At 36.9% G+C, this 16,972-nt stretch overlaps 1 protein-coding gene across 1 annotated transcript in view; it reads right to left on the bottom strand.

The window, feature by feature from the left end:
• Positions 1 to 16,972, bottom strand: part of WDR70 (WD repeat domain 70) — a 136,295-nt gene that overhangs the window by 96,487 nt on the left and 22,836 nt on the right. The window contains exon 6 of the mRNA XM_055698637.1: positions 2,579 to 2,638. Within this exon, the coding sequence (XP_055554612.1) occupies positions 2,579 to 2,638 (60 nt within the window). The remainder of the gene's footprint in view (positions 1 to 2,578; positions 2,639 to 16,972) is intronic.

Below are 16,972 nucleotides of genomic sequence, written 5' to 3'. Positions count from 1 at the left end.
TAAACGCAAATTCTGAAAGCCATTCATTTAATTCATGATTTCTAACATGCAGAAAAAATGGGCATCTCCAGATTAATCATCCATTCATTTATAGACTCAAGTGTTCTACAGTAACTACTACAGGAAGGAGCAGCTGTGATGAGACATTCGAGAGCACACTGTTCAGAATACCCCTGACTATGTACTGTTTCTCATACCCACCTATGCTTCTAAAGAGCCAGGATTAAAAAACGAAACATAACCCTGAAGTTTCATTGGGAACAGCAATTCCTATTACAATGTATAAGCAAGGCAACCAGGAAATTAATCAGGTTTCTGGAAAGAGTCTCCAGTTTGGGAAATCTTTTTTGGGATTTTTCAGCTGCACAGGAATACAGTCATCATCAAACCAACATTCATTAGATTGAAGAGGTACAGATGGGATACATAAGTTTAGCTGCTACAGTACATTGTATGAACATAATGAGAAGACTATTTTAAAACACCAGGGTGAAACTCTGATATCAAGATATGAAGTTGCTCCCATCCTTCTATGTGTGTAATGACATGTTAAGTAGGTTCATTATTCCAACACAAAACAAAAAGATTGTCCTTCTACAGAATAGTTGGGTATTTTCCAATTATATATTTCTTTCACTGCATCCAGTCTAATCCAACTGTGCTATATATACCCACATAATAATTCACCTCTTCTCTAGGTGACGACAGCTGCATTCTCATGCATTCAAAATACCCCAGAAGTCTTCCAAAACTGCAACTTCCACTTTACAAACCCTTTTAGCTGGAAAGAACACGAGCTTATGCTTTAAGAAGCCATCAAAAGACTTACTGCTTTAACAGAGAAAAATAACTCAAAACATTTACATAAAGTTTGTTAGGAAATGTATTCAAGAAACATACTGCAGAAGCAATTACTGTCGCATGTAAAATGGAAAACTGGTTTGCATTAGTGCACTAGTATGCAAATCCTAGTATGCATACAAATTACTATGCAAAGTTATGTGCACTGTGAGCAAAAAATCCACTCTAATTTAGTGTAATACAATGCATCTTTTACAGGTCTTAAGAGAATATTTTCCTTTTTCATGTCTATATATTTTCATATATATATATATATATTCACATAACACACTTGTTGCTTCTTCCTCCTCCTCCCTCTATGTATGTTTAGCACTATGATAAAACAAATGGGTAAGCCTTATCACCTCTTCATACCTCAAGACAAACCACAAAGTTTAATGTCAGATTAATGAATAAACACAAAAATATAATTATTTCTGAAAACTTATAAAAAATTTCAATATTTACTGTTAAGTCTAAACCTCCAGAAAATTCCTTTAAAATGTCTCATAAAGAAATTAGTTATTAAAAATTCAAATTTTAAAACTCAAATTATTGGTTTAATGTTTTATTTTTATATATGTGTGTGATTTAACAAGTTTATAAATAAAAATAATTACTTAATATTATTGAATATTAGATTAAGTGTATGGTTATGTTAATTACATAAACATAAAACAAATCCACGAGTTTTCTTAGAAACCCACTAAATGAAAATTATACATTTACTTAGATTGCTTAAATCCTCATTAGAAGCATTTTTCTCAAATAATTTTTTGTTTCATTTTTCTTCCCTTTCTTTCCACCCACTCCACACCCCCCCCCACACCCCAAAAAATAAATTCTGAGGAATGCTGTGAGTGAGAATTCTATTAACTAGATGACAGGGATATATTAATAAAAAAAATAAATTAAAAAAAAAGACATTCTATTATTATTTTTTCATTGAAGCCTAAGTCATGGCCCAAACTGAAGAGGATAAACAACAGCAGTATTTTTTTTTAATGGCCAAGGAATAGGGGGAAAGGATCTGGGGAGAGAGTCAGGGTTATTCATGGCCAGAAAACAAATTCCATAAAAGAAGATCTTCAATCAAGCAGCACATAGAAGCAGTTGAACTTGTGTTGGAAGTTGAGGTTACTTAAAAATAAAAATATTTAGAACAAAGAAATGATAGCTCAGAGTTGGACAGTGGTTCTTTAAAAGAAAGTTAAGGAGCAATATGGGAGGTGAAACCTAGAAAAGATACAAAGACAAGGAAGAACAAGGTTTCAAGAAATTAAGAATGATATATAAAAGCCACTTAGAGATTCAAGGAGAATGAAGGAGACCTGTATTCAGCTACAAAGAAGTCTTAGAAGTTTCAGCAATAACATTCTCTTTGAAATCCATGACCAAATAAAGTTCTCAACTAGACCTATGTCTAGACTAGAAAGGGCTAACCTAGAAGATCTCCTCCAACAATGGCAAACAGTATATTTAACAAAAAGGAAGAAGAAAACAAGACCACAATTGAGTCAAATAGAGCCAAGCCATGTTTTGGTTATTACAAGGAAGTGAAGAGGCAGTCCTAAAACACACTCAATTGTAATTAAGAAAAGAGCTAGACTAAAATAATACATTAAGAGAAAGAATTAGCTTCATGAACTTTCGTTGACAGTATGTATTTGTTAACTTATTTCATAGACTGGCTCAGTTCTAGAAAAACAAATAGTGTTGAAAATGTATTATCACTTACTGTTTTTGTCCCATGTTGGAGTGTAATTTCATGAGAATCTGGAATTTTCTTTACAGGGTTCTAGAAAAAAAAAAAAAAAGAAAGAAAATAGTACTATGACAGAAACAAACAAAACAAACACGCACCCAATACCACAGTATATATTAAAGAAAGAAAGGTTTCCCTCACACCAGCCGTAACCTAAGAAGGAGAAAGCACAGGGAAGTCACAAAAAAGAGTGATTCCAGATTTTTATTTTCATGGATATACCCCTAAAAAGATGAGGAATAATTGTTAAAAAATTATGAGACTACCTTAACAAAGAACACAAACAGGGAAAGATTTCTTCGTTTTCCTCTTTAGCAAACATCAACATTTTCTTTGCTTCTCAATCGCCAATATCTGACAATCTAGATTTCTGATTTAGTCAATCCATTGTTATTATACAATGTCTTTTCAAATAAAAGGACCCTATGAAGTTAACAAAATTAATGAAAAAATACAGAAATTCACTACAGGAACTGTTACCTATGTAGTTTATTAAGACTGTGGACTGACTTCCACTTGTGCCATTATCTCCAGCTTTCATGGGTCTTCACAGCTGCCACATCAATGGCAGCCATAACATAGTTAATGTAATTCAGGGAATTTCATTTGATAACAACATACAGGTCAAAGGTCTAAAAACCAAAAAAATCTACCACATCACACTAACATTTGTAACACAAATATGAAAAGAGTTAACTTACATAGAAAGAAATGTATTGGAAGTACTCAAGTTTTACTTTGATTCACAGAAGTAGCCTATCTTTTGTTATGGGTGATGGCAGTACAAATCTTGGAAGATGTTTGTTTCCTTTTCGCACTTCCATTTTTTATGGAATGTGCTTAGATAGCATATATAGGCAGCGGCAAGGTTCTACAAAGGTCATACGAATCGTTCTCCTCAAAATGCTGATTTGTCTAGTACTACCTGAAGTTTCCTAACACAGACATAATTATATTTTTGATGCTTGATATCTTTGTTATAATTTTCTGTTGCTTAAGTATGATTTAAAAATAATTTTTAGGCACACTTTATATTTTATGTTATACCTCTTTCCTTATCCACCTCTGCCATTTCCTTCCCTTTTTTTCCATGCTTGCCACAAAAAGTCCCTATAACATCAGGCTGATTTTCCTTCATACTCATTTTATCATGCAGTTTTACCAGCTTTATTTCTCTGATAAAACTCAAAAAACTTCATTATCTTTGATTTAGCCAAACCAAACCCCTCTAAAATGAATTCTTGCCACTAACAGCTCTACTAATAGCTAACAACAACTCCCAAAACAAACGTATCATTTCTTTCCCTTTTCACACATGTATATACAGAGATAAGCCAGCAGAAGACTCATGACCAGTGCTTTCACATTCACACAGTATGCACACCCTCAATAGCCACAGGTGTTTCAAGGGGAGCTTGAGTATTAGCATGAAAATCATATATGCACCTAAGCCAGAAAATATTTATAGGACTATGGTCCATGGTAAGTCTGAAAATATATGTATTGGGTCTGGCTGACATGAAGTTACTTTTCCCCACAGCAGCCCCCATAGTGCTGTGCTTTGTATTGGCAGCTAGAAAGGTGCTGATAACACACCAGTGTTTCAGCTACTGCTGAGCAGTGCTCCAGCAGCAAGGCCTTCCAACATTCAGATTTAATACATATCCAATACATATATCCAAGTCTCTTCCAACATTGCTCCCTCACCAGTAGGCTGGGGGTGGGCAAAATCTTGGGAGAGGACACAGCCAGGACAGCTGACCCAAACTGACTGAAGGGATATTCCCTACCATATGACATCTGCTCAGCAATAAAAAGCTAAGAGAAAAGAGGAGAAGCGGGCGGGGGGGGCATTCGTTATTATAATGTTTGTCTTCCGCAGCCACCACTACCATGTACTGAAGCCCTGCTTCCTGGCAAGCGGCTGGACATTGCCTGCTGATGGGAAGTAGAGAATAAATCTTTTGTTTTCCTGCAGCCTTTGCTTTTGCTTTACTAAACTGCCTTCATCTTGACCCATGAGGGGGTTTTTCCATCTTATTTTCTCTCCCACTGTGTTACCAAGGAAGGAAGTGATAGAGCAGCTTGCTGGGCACCTCGCAGCCAGCCAATGTCAAACCACCATACCGTAACAGTAAAGGTTTACAAATATCTATACATGACATTGTCAAAGCTATAGCCCACATGGTATTAACAGACACTCCCACAGACTCAGTAGTTTACAAGCTGAGAAGCAGGTGTAACCCAAAATTGCCAACTGAAGCTGTGATTATGAAAATGAGTTTATTGTTCAATTGACGCTATAAAGCATCTGGACAAAGGTATAACTTTAATACAAATTAAGTTTCCCATGTCTCATGAATCCCTGTGCTATAAATTGGTATTTGCTGTTCTCCAGATGCAAAAAACTACTCAACAGCCGCTACCTGTACTTGCCATCAAAGTACATTCCATAGAAGCAGAGACATGAAAAGAAACAGACATCTTCCAAGATTCATACTGCCACCACCCATAACAAAAGATATACTACTTCTTCAAAAGCTTTCACAGAAACAATTTGTTGCTGTAAGGAGAAACAGCATTTTGCTCATTGTTACCTTAATCACTGCAAGGCTGCTTATTTTATATTCCAGTCCACTTACTGGAGCATTACACGGTTGCTCATTTCACGTACCTTACCACAAAGGTAGGTATTGTGTGTCTGTACTGCATCAGCAGTGGATTTAATTTTGAAAGAGTATCTTAATTACTTTAAGAGTTCTTCCAATAATTTAAACAAAAAAAAAAAAAAGAATTAAAAAAATGTGCTAGAACAAACTTACATGAGTTTAATTGCTAGCTCCTCCAGGTGACAATACTAAAATCCCTCTTCAATGAAAGAGTGAACCACTCATAGAAAACATTTTTGCTTACAGCACACTCATGTTGAACACTGCTTTGGCTACTTATCTTTAATGGAGAACAGCAGATAGGAATATATTCTGCCACCTGATAAATCAAGCAGCCTGAGCCCAAAATCTGGACATTTGGTGAGTGCTAGCAGTGCTACACTCTGCAGTGTCCAGGGGATGCCTGACAGTTAAAGTAACTGTTTAGACTATTCAAAACAAAAAATTAAGATGATAACGTCCAGGAACAGATCTTGGCATAACATATTCCAATCAGCAAAACATTTACAAAAAACCCAAGGTGAGTTATTAAAATAGAATAAGCATGAACTTCCTAAATGACTGAATATGCTATAAATACTCTAACCTGCTACAACAGATGCCTATATGCTCACAGAAAAATCAGATGTAACTACCACTTTTATTACATTCCAAAGAATAAGGAATGCCATAAAATACTTTTTCGTGCTCTCACAGGAAAATATAGTTAATACATTTTATGTCAGCTTTAAACAACAGGATCCTATGTATACCGGAATATTAGCGTAAGTCTGAAAAACCATAAAGGTAGTTTGCCCAAAGTGTACCAGCACTTCCAGGTCTTCCCGGTTGTTGCTTGGATTTCAGCTGTTAAGTTTACACAAATTGATTTTAATATTTCAATAATGCTGGTCTAGAAAATTTGTATTGTAACTATGTGAGATTAAAACTTCACAGGATTTTGTTGTTTTTTCTTTCCCCTACCCCCCTTCTTCTTAAACTGTATGAGGAAAAGACAGTATGTTAGAGTACTCTTTCAGCAAAAACAAAGGAAAACCGTTTTGGTGTTGACATACCTTCTATGATTTTTACAAAAATTCACAATTCTCTGGCTTACAAAGATTAATATATATTAAATCTGAAATAATGCATACTAGGAGTTTGTAGTTTTTCTCAAAAATGGAAAGTCTTACCTTTTTTAATTTCTGCAAAGGGACACTGTAAGTCAGAAATCACATCTGCAGTTTGCAGTTATGTTTTTTCATGGAATTCCAGCCCTAGCTGACTGTTAAGTTCCTGTGCCTGACAACACTCTTCTAGTCACTGCGCCACTGCCCCTAAATACTGTGGGTTTGGTTTTCTCTTGTTCCTTTTGGGAGCTTCCTTACCCTCAAGTAATGCTCAGAAAATAATGCCACTAGAAACCAAAGGCTGAAGCTAGGTCAGAGTCTCCCAAGACCTCTTGAGAAAAACCAAAGACAAAACCAAAAAAAAAAATAAAATAAAATAAATAAATAAAATCAAACAAACCAATGATGCAGGTCAAACCAGACACGTGAAAGAATAGACCCAAGAAGGGAAAAATGGTTAAAAAACTGGATTTCTACATTCTGTAAAATATCCTTCAGTATCCATGGGATTGTGAACATGGGCGATAATCATCACTGGGACTTGGCAGAAGACAGAGAGATACAAGAGCTGGGAAAAGAAAGGGCTGGTAAACCGAAGATTTGGCTTGGGGAGAATGTTAGGTCCTATAAAAGTAATAAAAAAACCCCAAAACAGTATCAGAGAGAGGCATTTACAACTAAAAAATACTTCAGTCTTTGCCATCTGTTAGCCTTTCTAACAGACTGACCACCCAGAAGTCATTTCAGAATGACCATTAGATCCATTCACAGACTGAAACGTAGAAAAGCAAAGATTATGAAAAAGTTCCACAATGACATATTCTGATGATCTCACATTTATTTTTACACACCAGGCCCTTAAATGGGAGCTTTCCTGGGCACCCACACAAGACTACAATTTAACAGAGGAAACAATACTATTTTTTCCCTCTGTGCTTGCAATTGTCCCTAGATTCCAGTATAGAGGCTCTTGCCTTCCTTGAGGATTTCATTCATTGCCCTGGAAGAAAATGCTACCTTCCTTTTCTGGATAGCTCCTGTGTTCTTAGAGCTTTCCCAGAATGCTGACTTGCTGGAGACTTGAAGAGACTTCTCACTTGTGGGAGCAGAGCTATGGTACAGCACAAAGAAAAACTATGCAAAAGTACAAGTGGTTAAACTAAAGGTAAGCACTTCCCCTCTCTTGAGCAGAAGAGGCTGAAGTTGGCTTGGCTGCTTCTTACTTTAAATACCTTATGTCCTAGAAGACTAAAAAATGTCTTCTGCTGCAAGCATGAACACTCACACACTGATCTTTTGGGTCTCGTTTCATGCACTCAACGTGGAAGACTCTGTCTGTTCACAGGCAGGAGGGAAGAGAAGGTGGCAAGAACTTCACTTCACAGAGACTTCTCAGTTTCTGGTGAAACTGCAGGTTTCACAGAACAGATTTAACAGAGGTGGTCTGACACATATTATTGCTGCCTTACTAGAAGACAGATGGAATGACTGGGTTCCTAACGAATGTCAGGAATAGCTGGTGGGAGGGGGACAACAAACCCTAGCACCTAATGGTGATAGAATTACCTTCACCTACTTAAAACTTCAGCAATTCAAACACTCAAATGAAGGACTCCCTGCAGAAAAACATGTTTTAATCATTCAAATCCCAGGCCTTCTGTAAATTAAGGAAAAAGAAATTTCTATTTTCAAGCATTTTGTTTAAATATGTCACGTTCATGTTTACTTTTATGATTTTTTTAAAGCCTCCTCTCTTCCCCACCAAAATCACTGTATTGCATGGAAAAGCAAACACCACACTGTTAGGGGGTGAGGTTGGGGGGAGCAGGAAAATCTGAGAGCCTTTGAAAGGCTTTTGTTTTAGACATTAGCACACAGACTGACATACTGCTAAAATCTTCCTTGAGACCAGACAGTAACAATTTTCCGCATCATTCTTCTCCAACAAAGAGTTCAAAGTAATAAGCGTGGTTTAAAAAAAAAAAAAAAAAAAAAAAAAAGAAAGAAAAAAAAAAAGAGTACTCGGGAGTGACAGTAGTTAAAAGGAGAAATGTAGTGTATCCTAATAAAAATGTCCATGCTGTAAATTATGCAACATATTGAAAGAAAAAGCTTGTAGGAGATTTTAAGAATAAAACAAATCAGCAGACAAGCCATTAACAATCACAACAGAAAAGATGCAATTTCTGACATAATAATTCCCAAAGCAGAGTTACACCACTACAAGCTCCTCAGTTTAGACAGATAAAATACCCCAGAAAAGCACTGAATTGTGCAGCTAGAACAGCACCACAGAAACCCAGTCCAGCTGCTGCAGTATGTAGGCACAAAAGTATGCTACTACCAATAGCAGAAGGCTATAAACTATTTTTATTTTATAAGTTACAATAAAAAAGCAAGTCATGCTTGTTGTTGTTTGCCAATTTCTGTATCTAATGTGTTCAGTTTTACAGGTCCAAGTAGTCTCTCTCAAGTTATCGCCAGAATGGTTCTCTTCCAATGGGAAAGAAGCTGCAGAAGTCCATCAGACTTCATAGGGTGACACTTGGCACAACCTCTATGTTATTGCAGTTAAGTTCAGAGCCACAAAAATGCATTTTTCCTTCCTACCTCACAACCAGTTTTGATAGTTGTTGCATCCATGTAAGTAAATGAAATCAAGCGACTGTTCTATGATGATGAACAGAGATAACTGAATCTTGTTCCATTCTTCAATATTGAATTTAAAACACTACTAGAAGAAAGATAAAAGGGTGTGGGGAGGGGAGTATTTCACAGATCTGGAAGAAAACATGCCTCATTCCTCTGTTCAAACTTGAAAAACGTTTTAAGCTGTTAGGCACCCAGCTGAATTTTCCATGACGGCACTGAAAGCTCAAGACAGTAATAAGAGTTTCAATTGATTTTTTTCTGTTCCTTTTTAAACTTGTTTTGTAAACACACACTGATGTTCATGTTTTGTTCCACAAGTTACTCCTCATGCACTGATTAAAACCGTATTACTTGTAAAATGGGCAGGTTTTCCAAGTCATGATTTTTTGTTACTTTCCTCCATAACTCACACTGAAAAATAAGTATCTAAGATATACACTAAGGTTACACAACACTACACGCACAGAAAGATAGAGTATGAAAAACCACAATGTAGGTGATGGGTAAGATGCTGTTTTACAGCAACAAAAAATAGAAAAGTTTTTGTACTTACAGGGGCGCATTATCCACCAACTTGCAGGCAGAAGGAAGCATCCAGTTTTGAAAGGACATTTCAACAACTTTTAATTTCCTCTCTTTTAGATGTTAGAGTTGACAGATGTATTCTGAAGCAAACTTGCATGTTATTAAACTCAGTTTGGCCCATATTCATATAATCTGAGTTTCTCAATGTGATGCATCTAAATATGGAAAACACTTACTTCAGATTTCCTATACAGCCTTTAAAAAGAGACAAATACCTCCAGAAGAATCAGTGTATGAAAAAACTAAATCATATGGAGACCTCTCCTCTTCATGAATTATTCAGGGAGTGCTAGGCAACTAAACTCCTAACCTAGATGCCTTCACTAGGTTGGAGGAATCAGGGCCTACATGTGCATGTTCTAAAGTTTTTGCCAAAAGAAGATAAAGAAAAAGGGAAGTATTATGGAAAACAGGAGGATACATGCAAACACTGATATGAATCACCTTGGCTGATATTCCTTTGGAACACTCACAATACCTGTTACTCATGGAAAAACATTGATAATATGACAAATGCAGAAAACATACAAAATTAACAAATATTGCAAGGGCCCTACAATCTATCCCAATAAAAGTGTTACCTTTATTTTGGCTAACACTCAAAACAGCACAGAACTTTTGTCTTGATTTCAAGTACAGGAAGACTACGGAGATGTTACTCTTTCCTTTATTGAGCTAAATTACATTACTCCAGGGTACATTCAAGAATTAAGGAGGTGCTTAAGTAGATGAACTTCCTTTCCAATGCCTACAAGAAGTAAATTTATTTATTCAATACAGATACGGTACTGTGTCTAGCTTCTCTCAACATCATCTAATTCACAGCCTCATGAAATTTTTTCTTATGATCTGAACCAGAGTGTTTTGTCAGGTTTAACCAGCAAGGGAAAAGACCTTAGATTAAATCTTCATTCCAACACATGACTGCCTAAAAATAATAAATTTGTAATGTTATTACAGGTCAAATACAACATACTTTATTAGATGATGGGTCAAATGGTAATTCAGAGACTGTTCCCAGACACAACAGGTAACATGAATTACACCTCTTCCCTTTCAAGCCACTTAACCAGCATGCCCCCCTTTTGAAAAGACTCCAATAGCTTAACAATCTAGAAAAGGTACTGCAATAAGAAGTCTCAACATGGTTTCCCAATATCTTTTTTGGATATAAACATCATACTGCTAAAGTACAGCAAAAGGCCTATCTGATCTGTCTCCCAGGAGACAGTTTTAGACAGATTTCAGGAGGTTACTATTTTTCACCTAAATTCTAAAATCTCATTCAGATAATTTCTGAATTTATAACAAGCCCTTAATTTATGAAGTCATAGTTCATATTAATATTTATGACCTGGGAATTGTTCTCACAATTTATACCACAGAAATTCTCTTGAGGCTTTTCTAAAGCAAGTTGTAATCACTGATAAAACTGATTTAAATCTAAAATTGCCTGCACTCATTCATGTTTCCTTCGCAGTTTCCGAGACACCTATTTACTTAAACTGACCGTTTTGGTGATATTTCAGGTATCTTACATTCTGCTCACATAACTACCTACCTATTTAATCTTTATCATCTCAGTTTCAAATGTGTATAAATATTAATACTTCATATGTGCTAAAACAGTATGCACAACTGCCACATACCGCCAAAAAGCACCCACACTCAATCAAGACACAGTTTTACTAGAGCAGCAGGATATACAAAATTACTACCTACAATGAAAAAAATCACAAACATTTTCAGTCAGGCTTATCCTTTAAGGTTATTCTTTAGAGCTGAATAAGAGTATTTCATTTTAACGTAGAGGAAAACTTCTATTTACTCTGGAACAGTAAAATAACACACACAACCACAGATTAGCTGACAATGAGAAAAAACAAAAGAAACATGCAACACCTTTGCTCTGAAAGTTCTGCTCAGCCTGGCAGGTAACCAAAGAATAGCTTAATTCTGAAATCAGAAAGGAAAAATAATTGCGAACTTTCAACTCTTTGGAGTTTAAGTGCCAAATACTTAGTTCAGACCCAAATAGGCCTCACTTATGCATCCATCTATTTCACATCCAGCTTGATAAGAATTTCTGTACCACACAGATTCCATGTGGAACTTCTACCAGAGGGAATACGGCCTAAAAGACACAAATGAATGAATCCAAGAACACAACACATGGTGCAGGACCAAACTGAACCTAACTTTCATTAATGCACCACTTTCAGCTCCTATCCAGTTCCCTTAATTATTTATATTAAATTCCCTGTAAAACATCCTTTATCTAAACTACACAGATACTTCATCATCATCACCTTTTGCAAAACTCCAGGGGAAAAAGAGAAGTGTGAAAGAGACACAGGAAGAATGCTCTCTCTTCCAAGAGAAATCATGAAAACTAAGGTTGCACTAAGAATTCCAGAAGCAGTATCCTACCTTTTGATAATTACAACACTCTCATTGGTTTTCGGTCATTAAAATAGCTTTACTCTTCTCCACACTTACCTTCTGTCTTAAATAAAATTATTTATGAAGCATTTTAGAATTTAGAAACCAATACATGTACAAAGTTTAACATTTTTTGCAAAAAAATGCCTCCCCTTTACATAGTTTAAAGGTCAGTGATACTATTTAGCCTTTGTCACGCACACGGCAAAAGGCAGTTGTAGTTACACACACATCTATGGACATACATTAAAACAATATATGCAGCAGAGTAGGTATTACTGTTTCGTCTGCAAGTTCCATAAGCAGTGGAATTAAGTCCATCAGCAACGCTATACTCTTAATTTTGGACTCATCAAAACTTGAAAAACCAATGCAACCAACAGAGGTTCAATATTTGGCATTGCTGTCTAAAACAGACATGAAGATTACTACAACTGAAATAAAATGCATTTTTCCTCTTGTCAAAAGAGCCTGATGATCACTTTAAGACTAGTGATCATGTTAGCATAGAATTTGATAAACATCAAGGCAATACAAGAACCTCTATACCAGTATAAGAATGAAACCTTGTTAGTGAGCTATCTTTGTTAAATTGTACACGTTCTAATGACCAAAATTAAAGCAATACACCATTGGTGTAGACCAAGCCTTAACCTTTGACTTTGTGCAATTTATTTCATTCCCACATATCCCAGTTTCCTCATCTGAAAAATTTGAATAAATAATATTTATTGTAAGGAATCTGCTACAAGGTTTTACTCAAATTCCTAAGGGATCTTGTTATTCTTAGCAAACACACTACAGTCAGCAAAACTAAACAATCACATCTCTAGAGAGAGTTGTCCACAGACTACACTTTTCAACAGTTCACCAACTGTGATTGTAAAAAGGTGTTCACTCAAATGTTTACTCCAGGATCTTGAGAGACACAAAGTTACGCATACCATCCCACTTAGTGACAAATATTCTAGTTGTCTAATTAGGATAAGAAATTAAAACTGTGAAGGGGGTGGAATTCATCAGCTAGTCATGCAAAGATGATCTACAACCACAGGGTGAAGGTAGGGCAGGTGGGGGTTAAAAATTACAGCATGTCTAAGTTACTGCAGGAAGGAAGGACAATTTCCTATCTAGCTCCCACAGCTGGTTCCAATTCTATTACTGTTTCGATTACTAATTCTCCCATGCCACCCATAAATTACCTTCAAAACATTAACATTTAAGCTGTCTTATAGCAGCACAATTTTATGTAACGTGACTTTAACTATGCATCTGGAAAGAGGAAAAGATACATTTATATTGTACACATGAGGTCCATGCTTGGAAAAAACACACCTTTATCCACTCTTCACTCAGGTATATTCCTTTAACTAAAGCTTACGCCAAAAGAAGGTAGTGTGTTATGGCTAGATGATGTATCTCATACTGTTAAAACTGTTGTAATACCCAATGACACAACAAATTAATTTTCAAAATGTGCAGGGCAAACAGCAAACACTAGGTTAAAAACTACAGCCAGCATGAACATCTTGGTTTCACTTTTAATCATAAACCCCATAATTTTTAAATTGTTCCCAAGCATTATAAAACATGCTTATTTTATATGCATTATGTATGTCTTACTATAGTATCTACAAATGTTGAGACCCCTTCAGCAAACCATATCAAAAACCTGACATCTACAACTGTGATGTAGTCTGAAAATTCCAAATTATTACAACTAAACAGAGTACTGCTGATTTCTACACAGCAATTAAACAACTACTATTCAGTACTGCTCAGCTGTGGATTATACAAGAACAGAGGAAAGACCTCAACACATTTTGCAGTGGAATGATGCCCACATCAAATCCAACACTTATTATAGTCATTCCTCAAGGGGTCTGAGGTATAAAAGCATACAGAAGCAAGGCTTTCACTTTTTTACTCAGGCTAAGATAAAGATCCATTGTCTAGACAATACACAAAATTTCAGCTGGGTGCATGGAGAAAGACGACAAAAACTGAAGAACATCATACTTACTGAAATGCCTAATTTCACAGATTTTTTACTGATATTATGCTAAGAGCTTGTATATTTCTGTTATTCAGTAACTGTTAGAAAATGCAGAACATTAGATACATTCTATGAGGATCTTTCCTTAATTATTCTATAGGCTTACTGACTTTCTCCACAAGGATCTACTCCATACTATACAAAGATTACTTAAACTACCAAAAAAGTCTTCCTTTTACAACCTAAAATTTCAGTTCTGATTATATGATTCAAATTAAGGCACTATTACTCATGAACATAGTAACCTTGTTAATCTAGCTGAGATGGATTAACAGCAACATTCATGTTCAACTTGGTCATGACAGTTAATGTATTTTTAATACACACTTACATAGTACAAATTTGACAATTTTGGATGTTCAAATTACGTTCTGTGATTACTTACTTTTGGAGTCAAGAAAGAAAAACATAGTCCATAGATAGAAGGAACTCCAGATTTCAGACTGCCTATCTACTACATGATTTTCAGTAAGACAACTGCTTGCGTGTCTACATGAACTGAAAGGCTGCAGTAAGGTCTCCCCAGAGCCTTCTTTTCTCCAGGCTGAACGACCCCAACTCTCAGCCTGTCCTCACGGGAGAGGTGCTCCAGCCCTCTGATCATCTTTGTGTCCCTCCTGTGGACCCACTCCAACAGGTCCGTGTCTTCCCTGCGCTGAGGGCTGCAGAGCTGGATGCAGTACCCCTGTGGGGTCCCACCAGAGCGGAGCAGAGGGGCACAGTCACCTCCCTCGCCCTGCTGGCCACGCTGCCTTTGGTGCAGCCCAGGGTACAGTCGGCTTTCTGGGCTGCGAGTGGGCATTGCTGGGCCACGTCCAGCTTTTCACCCACTAGTAACCCCCAATCCTTCCCTACAGGGCTGCTCTCAATCCCTTCATCCCCCAGCCTGTACTGATGGCCAGGGTTGCCCCAGCCCAGGTGCGGGACCTTGCACTTGGCCTTGTTAAACCTCATGAGGTTCCCATGGGCCCATTTCTCACGCTTCTCCCCCTGAAAGGTATTTCATCCCTCAGATAGGTCATACTTTGAGGTACCCTAAGTCACTTACAAGCTCATTTAACAAATTTAAAACAAACAAACCAAAAAAAAGCCCACACCAGAAAAAGAGCTTTCTGTGTAATGCTCATATGCTCATATTAGAAGTGAAATCTTGCAATTGTTGAGAAAATAGATCTGTGGTATTTCATATCTCCTGTTGACTGACTGGTGACGTTACCAGGGAATGCATGATTCTGTAACTACTGCTTCCATAAATAAGCAAGCTAAAAAAAAAAACTCCAGCAGACCTTCCCCTGTAATGCATAGGTCCAACTTTCTATCAAAAGAGAAACAAAGGTATAAAATAAGCCAAAAATGAGCATGAGAGAAGCAGAGCTTATAAACACTTACTGACTTTCCACAGGAAAAGCTGAAGTGGTGGGAAGGAATGTATAACCCATAAAGTAATCTGAATCAAATGCAGTCCAAGAATTTTTGCTCAGATTTGTTCAAATTCCCTGCCACGGACATTTTCCAGACAACTAATACGGAAGCCAAAACAAGGATTCCTAATTTTGCATAGTTTGCTGAGCTTGGGCAGAATTTAACTCACATTTTGTTCTGTAGGCCTGAATTCTTCACATTGGCCTCGTGTTTGACATCCACCTTGGTCCATGATCCATGAAGTGATATGCTTTAGTATTTCAGCACCATTACTCTGTTTACAGATAAAGTGCAAAGTGCAGATCACTTGAAGGCACTTTTCTTTATGTGTTTGCTTTTAATTTCACCTTGACTTCTGTATCATACATTCAGACACTCTGGATTCTCACTTCACCTGGCTACCACAGGTAATATCCAATCTGAGACAGCAAAAATGGACCTCTGAATAGAGAATGATGGCATCCTCTTGTCTTCAGGTTCCTCTCATGAGATCCTGACAATCCACTACAGACAGGGAGAAACACCTCCCAGAATACTCTATTTAGGTGAAGTCTCCCTTCATAAACCAATTATTTCAGAGCCCACTGTATAGGGCAATTATTAAAATGGGAAAACCCTGACAGTGATGGTAACCCACTCCTACCTGTGAACCACTTGCCCCTGGAATTTCAGAGTAATACCAAAATAACAAAACAGAGAAAGCAAAAGAATCCTCCTCTTAAAACACAGTCAGCAGTTTCACACAAACATGTACAAAAATTATTAAACCCTACCATAAGCTCTTTATGTACTCTCAAATCCTCACAGCGTGGAACACAGGTGAGGCAACAAACTAGCAAGAGTGAGCAAATGCATATAAATAGATTTTTGCAGTTGGCTGTGGGTATCAAGACCTTAAAAGTATCTATTAATACTGAGAGGCACAGGGTAGATACACATTGCACTGTCAACATTTTGCACTATAGGGGAATGGGGGAGTTCCGGCTAAGACTAGATTTTTCTTTTAAAAAGCTTAGATATCTGCTCTGAGGTGACAATTACTGTTCAAGTGATAGGCTTGTTTACAAACTTGCACTTAAAGAACTTGAAGAACTCAAATAACCCATAAGCCACATTGTGAACTGCATGCAATTTAACCTATCTACCCCAGTGAAAGACGTGAGATGACCTCCTCAGAACTTGTAATTACAACAAGGTATCATATGTTAAGCCTAACGTTTACACAGGAAGCCCTTCTCACTGTAAAAGTGCCAAGCTGAGAGATTATTGTCAGTGTGCCTCCGAGCTTCTCCTCCATGCCTTTTCAGCAAAAAGAATGGCACAGAGCTAAGTCAGGCAGTGTATTATCAGCAGTTACCACACAGTGTTTTCAAAATGCCTAAGAAATACGGAGCTAGGTTGTTTTCTTTGATGAGTGATGCATAGTTACAGA

This window comes from Falco cherrug, chromosome Z, assembly GCF_023634085.1.
Source record: "Falco cherrug isolate bFalChe1 chromosome Z, bFalChe1.pri, whole genome shotgun sequence".
Classification (NCBI taxonomy): Eukaryota; Metazoa; Chordata; class Aves; order Falconiformes; family Falconidae; genus Falco; species Falco cherrug.
The sequence above is the reverse complement of the archived record's forward strand: the minus strand, read 5'-3'. Positions and strand labels throughout refer to the sequence as shown.